Consider the following 7,424-nt stretch of genomic DNA (forward strand, 5'->3'; position numbering starts at 1 on the left):
CAAGTGGAAGTCGTAGACGAAAAACGATCCTAATCTAACCTAATCTAACCTGTATATAAGCGTGACAAGGATAGAATTAACGTCACCTGCACCTGCACCACCGAGCTGAGTAACCTAAGCTGTCAAACTGTGCATGCATCTGAAGAACAATAAGTTTTTATTTATACAAAGTTTTATTGGGACGGCTTCATATTCGATGTAGCTTATTGATCAAACTATTGGGTACGTTTGAACATGTGTATATATATTCATTAAAAACAGTTCGTATAAAAAAAATACATTACATACTTTGTATTGAGAAAACTATTCAGAAAATTATTGTATTTCCCTTTTTTCTTTATAGTTAATTGTTAAGGATGTGTGAATTGCCACCAGAATTAGTCACAAAGCCATTGGCTCTTATTGGCCTAACTGGCTTAGACATTGCAAATCCTATACACCGTTCAATTTGGGATGTATTCAGTAATAATCGCAGATTGAATAGTTCTGCCATACAATTTAAATTACTTAGCTCTACACATGAATTTCCCACAGTGAAACCCAAGGTAATATCATGCCAAATTTTAAAGTACCAGTTATCCTATGTACATATAAAACAATCAAGTTATTTAAATGTTATATATTTTAGAGAAACTCTTACGAATGGTATAGGCCAAAAGGGATATTAAAACGGAATTGGATGAACAAGTATCTAAATGAAATTCCATCTGTTATTGTTGTCTTTTATGATTTAGATTGGAATGACCCACAGTGGAATGAGAAAAAAATGGAATGTGCTTCCAGAGTACAATCAATGAGGTAGCAACCATGATTCAGATACTTTCTACCTTTAATCATGATCAAATATTTTATGTATTGTTACTATTGAGCGTTGTTTTTCTAGAAATGCTTTAGATGAAAGAACTACAAAAATAGCTGTGGTGCTCATACAACAAGGTACACAACCTCCACCAGGCTCCGAGGATGCAATCGCGACTGAACGTGCTACAGCTGTGTGTGGAGCATGTGAATTGTCCCCAAAGTTATTATACATTTTGCCACATGGAAATCATTTGCTAGGATACATTTCCAGGTAGACTAATAGACTAGTTACACGAACCAACAGAAAAAATTCTTTCATTTGTTTGCAATATCCATTACGTGATTCTTATAGACATTTTCATTCCAAAAACGAATACTTTATTTTCCTCAATCATGCATTTTTACAAAAACCGCTGTCGTTCGGAAACGGTACGTGATGGAGCATTTTTGCTTGCGGATTCACTATTGGTATGAGAAATTCTGTAAGAATCACATAATGGGTACTGTAAAAAAATGGTATATTGTACAGCGTTACTCTTTTTGGTGCGTTTGAATCATGCATACTCGTACATATTGCAGACTGGAGAGTGCATTATTTAATTTAGCGCAGAACTTTTATCATCATGAATACCGTATCGTTAAAGGACATAAAGATCAAATTGATAAATCTGTCCAAAAAGGAGCGCATAAACATTTGCTTGTACGTCATCAATTTAAAATGGCATTTTTAAATGAGCTGAAACAGGATCAGAATTTAGCTCAAAAGTAAGTGGAACAATACAAACATGAATCTCGTGCATGATTGTGAGATATAAAATTATTTTACAGGCATTATACCACAGCGTATAATAACTTGTTGGAAATACAGATAACAGACACGAACGTGACGGAAGTTAAAGCTGTTGCTTCCTTTATAAATTATAAATTGTGTAAAATAATGTTCACGTTAAATGTTCCCAAAGAAGCTATATCACAGTTCAGGCTTCATACGGACAGGTCAGGAGTAGGTTTAATAAAAGAAATAAAGAACTTTTTGTCTATCAGTAAAATAATCGATTATATGGACAGTATAGATTCAAACTGTGGCCCGGACAAAAGGAACTTATGTTCGAGCATCATGCGTGGATGTGCAGTCAATTTTCTACGTTTGCAGAATTATTTGACGATGCTATTCGACAAGGACTCCCGCCAGTTCAAACGCAGCATCCAGGATATTATTTCCAATCAGCAGCTCATCATGCAGGCTTGAGACAAACAGCTTGCAAAGAGCTTTGCCAGGTATAGATATATATTTTCATACAAGTAGTTTTTGTTACATATTTTATATGTGTTATATATGTATATTTTATTTTAGAATATTGATAGTTATCCAGAAACAGACCCATTGGCAGGAGAAGAGAAACTTGAATTTTATGGGCAGAGACCGTGGCGCCCCGGAAAATTGAGTGCGGAGCCTACAGATCCTATAAAAGAAGCGCTTGCTATACAGGCCTTGCAGTACAAAGAAAAATATACGGTTAATCATTCCGTAAGGAGTAAACTTGATATCCATTTGAGAACTATTGAGCAAGTATAATGATATATTACTATATATTTTCAGAATATAATCATCGGCCTGTTGGGAAATGCAATTTCACAATTTAAATTGTATAGGTGTCCGAGAATGAGGAGAGTATTAGGTAGATTTATTAAATTACCTTTCGGATTACATTCTTATCCTACTTTATTACATTAAGCTTATATTATACCTAGTTTACCTTAATTCTACACTACGCACGCATCCCTATGAACAGTCAAGACTTTTTTTATCTGAACTTGATTTTGTACATATTTATATTTTGTACATTTATATGAGATTGAGTGTTATATCTCGCCCCTACGTATCCTCTTGTCTTCGCTTTCTATCCTCCACTAAGAAGGAGTATTAAGAATGTTTTAAATATGATATAATTTATTGTTTAATAATATCTGATAATATGTTTCAGTTGTACAAATGGCCGAGGAGTATTACAATGCCAAGGATTACGGAAAAGTATTAACGTGAGTCGAAATTTAAATCCAATCGTACAATAAAAGCACATCAAAATTATTTAAAAGATTGTTTTTTAATATTCGTTAGTCAGAAAATTGACTGTAACGTTATTTCCCCTAGACATATTTCATAACTTAACCCGAAAATCATAAAATTTGATTGACCAGATTATTGACGCATATGTTATGGGAATATCATGGTGAACGGTGGCCAGTCTTAATCACAAATATATTAAAAAATGCTCTACGAGCGGCTTACCTGTCAACAAGTATTCAAGACTACATCACGCTGGCGTTCGAAGCCTTGGGGCCTTCCACTACGTTCTCAGAAGATTATAAAAATGCTGTCTACACTAACATCGTCAATATTCTTCATGTGAGTACCATGAGACTCTAAATTAGTAATCATTTAAACGAACGATCTAATGAAATCACAGAAAAAACCGCCGAACCCAGAACCTGACTTGCTCGATGAAATGAAATATCCAGCAATAGAGAAATGGGTAATGGAACTTAACCAGTCCGAACCAATTGTTTTCACAATTGATGATAATAATATGAGTTCATTTATAGAAGTAAAAGCAAGATTTTTACAATCAAAGTACGCTGTTAATTCTACAGTTAGCGTGGAAGTAATTATTAGGTAATCATCGTAAGCGTCTGTAAGAGAAAGAGAGTACGAATGTAATTTGTAACAAAATTTTATGTTTTATATAGGAATTCCTATAGTAGTAGTGTTGAGTTTTCAAAAGTGTCAATAACAGTTAATAGTCCAGGATATAATTCAGAATTCACCGTCGCCGACGCGGGACATAGCGATCTTATTTTTCAAGGGAGAGAAATGAAAAAGTTCTTTTATGAATTTAAAGCTCCGCAACAAAATGACAGCAGCGAAATACGCATTACCACAATTTCGTTGTACATGGGTAGTGACACATCCTGTTGCATCATTTTAAGATTCTCTGCTGTGGGAAGAGAAACAAATTTTCTAAGTCGACTATATCCGGAAGTGCAACAACTTCGGTAGGTCGCAAACTGAACGAATATATTTATACTACTAAAAAAAATTAAGGCATCTCGAAAGTATCGAAATTTGCCTAAGTTTGGAAGATGATTACTCGGCAACAAATTATCGTAGGACGAAGATTTTTCTTTTAAATTGAGAGAGAGTCTCTATAATAATTTGTTGCAGAGTAATCCTATTACAAACTTATTTTTTTTTACCCAAATTTCGTGATGTCATAATTTTTTTGAGTAGTATGTATATATATATATATATATATATGTAACTCATACATTTCATATTTGTTATAGCAGAGGAGAATTCGAAATGATACAACCACTAGTCAGTGCCGAAATCAAACAAGAAGAATCTAGTCTGAGAATAAGTGCCGATTCCAATAACCCAGCTCTCTTAGGTGAATGGCTTCCAATTAAAATATCTATTACTCCCAACGAAGACATTCTTTCAGCTCTTTTGAACGTATCACTTATACTCGATGGAGCAAATGAACAATCAAGTATGTATGATAAATCACTATAATAAAAGCGTATATGTTCTCAGTTATTAATTGTGAATTCGTTTGGTCCGTAGCGGAATTGAGTTTAACGATGAGCAATAAGCAGTCAGTTATTTCGATACCATTTGATGATTTAAAAAGGGACTCAAGTATTGATCAAACTGTATATGTAAGAGCTCATAAAGTTGGTGATAGGAATGTGCAGATAAAAATAGAATACTCGAAGTCCGAACAAATTAAGGGATCCAAAGAAATAACTTATTCATTGTCAGTCACGAAGCCGTTCGAAGTATCAACATTATTTTATACCACGCATTTCGTGCCGTTAACCAAGGGTTTCATCGGTGAACCATTTATGATAATGCCTCACATTTCTTGTACTTCCCCATGCCCTATAAGTATTATAAGTACTTCCATAGAACTGGTAAATAAGACTTTTTATTAATCATTAGACCACTTTATTGTACATCATAAAGTCATTTATATAATTATATAGGGGGATTCGATAGAAAGGGAAAACGGCGAACAATCACCATCTATTTTAGCTGATGTTACGCTGTCTGAAAATGAAACTGGTACAGATGCATATTGTTTGATACCGAAAGTAGGCGGCGAACAGCCTGTTAGTACGGGAGTGTACACAATTAAATGGAAACGGTAAGAATCATTTACATTTATAAGGCAATCAGATGTTTCTTATATTCAAATTTATTATTTCAGTGCGAATGATGAGAATGGATTAGAAACTAGTAGTAGCGTCACTTTGGCTCCTTTATGGGTCGAAGATGCCGTGATCGGTTTAGAAGCTAAAATGCCAGCTCACGGCTGGGTTCGCATGCCGCTACTTATATCATATTTCATAAAGAATCATTCCGATTTCATGGTTACATTGCGGCTGACCATGGAAGCCAGTGATGCCTTTATGTTTGCTGGACAGAAACAGGTAAAAATCTTATTTTATTTTATATTAATTCATAATACGGCCACTGGTATCACTGGTATTTATCTTATTTAGATTGATATTTATGTACTTCCAAAAGACGAGAAAAAAGTCGAATGGATTCTACTACCACTACTGGCAGGTTTTGTGCAACTTCCAACATTGTCTTTAGCAGTTCCTCCTGGTAATGATTTGATCTATTATTGTTTTATTTTATAATAATATCTGTCTTACTATTATATAAAGAGAAAGTATTTGTTTGTATCTTAGCAAAAATCTCACGCGTAGGGATATTTACGTATAAAAGCATTTGTTTTAAATAAATTGTTTAAAAAGTTATATTTTGCAAAATATGATTGTACGAATGGAAAACAGGCGGGTGAAGTCGTGACAGGGGATACTAATTATATTTTTACGTTATATGTAGATGAAGAACATAAACTGAGTAAAGCACGACTTGCGGAGGTAGTCGAACGATCGATACCGAGTCACATATACATTTTAGTAAGTACCGTGATCTTTGTTGCTTAATGTAATATACCAAAAGACGTATAAAAATTCAACTTATTACATATTGTAATGAAAACTCTGTATTACAGCCAACATCACAAAATTTAGAGGAAGCTAGAGGGAAGATACTCGAGGGGAAAGGAACTGCGTTCCCGTTTAACAAAATGTATTACGGATTAGATATCGCGGATACGCTTTCCACGTATTCTCAATCGTGAAAATGTTTCATACATCGGATTATAAATATTAATTTGCTAAATATAATTTATTTAAGTTAATAATCGTGTAATAAATACAAATTCCTTGTCCTTTAGAATTCTGTTGACAGAAGTTCACTGATGCGGGCATCGATATCGATTACGTTGCTATGCGTCACGATATTTCTATAGAAACCACGCAGATACTTACCACCATATGTGTACGAAAAAGATGTTCCAAAGAGACGCGCGTGCACGTATCGTTCGTGATACTGTTCAAAAGTTATAAATCAGCCAACAGTTAAACAAAGTAGTGAATTACAAATACGGTTCATGAATAATGACAATGCTAATGTCTGATAACAGTTACACTCGCAATACTTCGGAAGAACAGGAACGAAGCGATGAGAAATATTTAGGAAATTTCTTGACGCCTATTTTTCGTATAAACTCGGAGAAATCGTTGGCGCGTAATCGTAAATTTCTGAAGGTACAGCATTGCGATTAAAATAACATACAGTAAATATATTATATGAATTAAATGAAACTTGTTAGATCTCTTTTGAGATTCATTTTTTTGTGTAAATAAGAAATTATAGGACAATGTTAAATTGAAAATAAATTGTAGGATCTGGAACTTGCGAAAGCGCGTTTGCGAACTTACGCGGCGTATACGCCGACCGATCGGGAATTGCAACAGCGGGCAACAGAGTATCGCAAACATCTCCAGAAGTACTCCCAAAATTTCACACCTTAATTGTGACGAGGTTGGTTTCACAGCCGAAGAAGGTGAAGTACGTTTACTCATTCTGATAACTCGAGCCGAACGAACAAACTTTCAAATGAAAAGTTTGTTGATCGTTGGGATCGATGGATCAGATTGATAATTGAAATCGATGGCTTTGGAACGACGATATGTGTACTGGATCCTCTGTTATAAGGTAGCATCGTTTCCTGATAACATTTTAGGACTGGGCACTTTATCAAGAACAGTTACGTAATTGTATAAGCTGAATACAATTTTTATACTTACGCCAGGACCGACGATGCGAAGCGGCAAATTTTCTAATACAGCGCGACAAGTAGTTCTTGCAGAAATAAGAAAAGAGAACGCGGTAGAACGAGCGCGAGCCGTGTTCACCTGTACGAATGGAATATTCACCTTCATTTTCAACGTGTGACGGCATTATCATTGCTCGTAATTACTGACACGCAGAACGTGTATGTACGATAGGATAAGTTCGTTTCAGAAGCTACCTGATAACGACCTAAACCAATAATTCGACAAAAAGCAGTAATAATATTTCCACGTTACATTTTGTCCGTATAAATACAAAATATAGGACTCGAACTTCAAAAAATAATCAAAACGCGTTTCTCTGTTCTTATTTAATTTTAAATTTTGTATCAGACAAAAAACATTTA

At 34.6% G+C, this 7,424-nt stretch overlaps 1 protein-coding gene across 2 annotated transcripts; it reads left to right on the forward strand.

Moving 5' to 3' along the window:
• The first annotated feature begins 75 nt into the window (after window positions 1-75).
• Window positions 76-6,080, forward strand: gry (trafficking protein particle complex subunit 11 gry). Of its 2 annotated transcripts, none has more exons than XM_018026841.2 (20): window positions 76-222; window positions 344-545; window positions 629-798; window positions 884-1,072; window positions 1,381-1,566; window positions 1,630-1,797; window positions 1,875-2,079; window positions 2,156-2,329; window positions 2,402-2,480; window positions 2,787-2,841; window positions 3,001-3,208; window positions 3,270-3,475; window positions 3,550-3,855; window positions 4,147-4,352; window positions 4,427-4,776; window positions 4,849-5,009; window positions 5,073-5,295; window positions 5,368-5,476; window positions 5,720-5,796; window positions 5,892-6,080. In XM_018026841.2, exons 2-20 carry the CDS (start codon window positions 357-359, stop codon window positions 6,018-6,020), a joined length of 3,390 nt encoding a protein of 1,129 aa, XP_017882330.1. In that variant the 5' UTR covers window positions 76-222; window positions 344-356; the 3' UTR covers window positions 6,021-6,080. The 2 variants fall into 2 exon arrangements, with proteins under 2 accessions (XP_017882330.1, XP_017882331.1); XM_018026842.2 differs by having other exon boundaries at window positions 77-222; window positions 4,150-4,352.
• Window positions 6,081-7,424: the final 1,344 nt, after the last annotated feature.

Source organism: Ceratina calcarata, unplaced genomic scaffold (genome assembly GCF_001652005.2).
Source record: "Ceratina calcarata isolate Rehan_Ccalc_2016 unplaced genomic scaffold, ASM165200v1 scaffold390.2, whole genome shotgun sequence".
Classification (NCBI taxonomy): domain Eukaryota; kingdom Metazoa; phylum Arthropoda; class Insecta; order Hymenoptera; family Apidae; genus Ceratina; species Ceratina calcarata.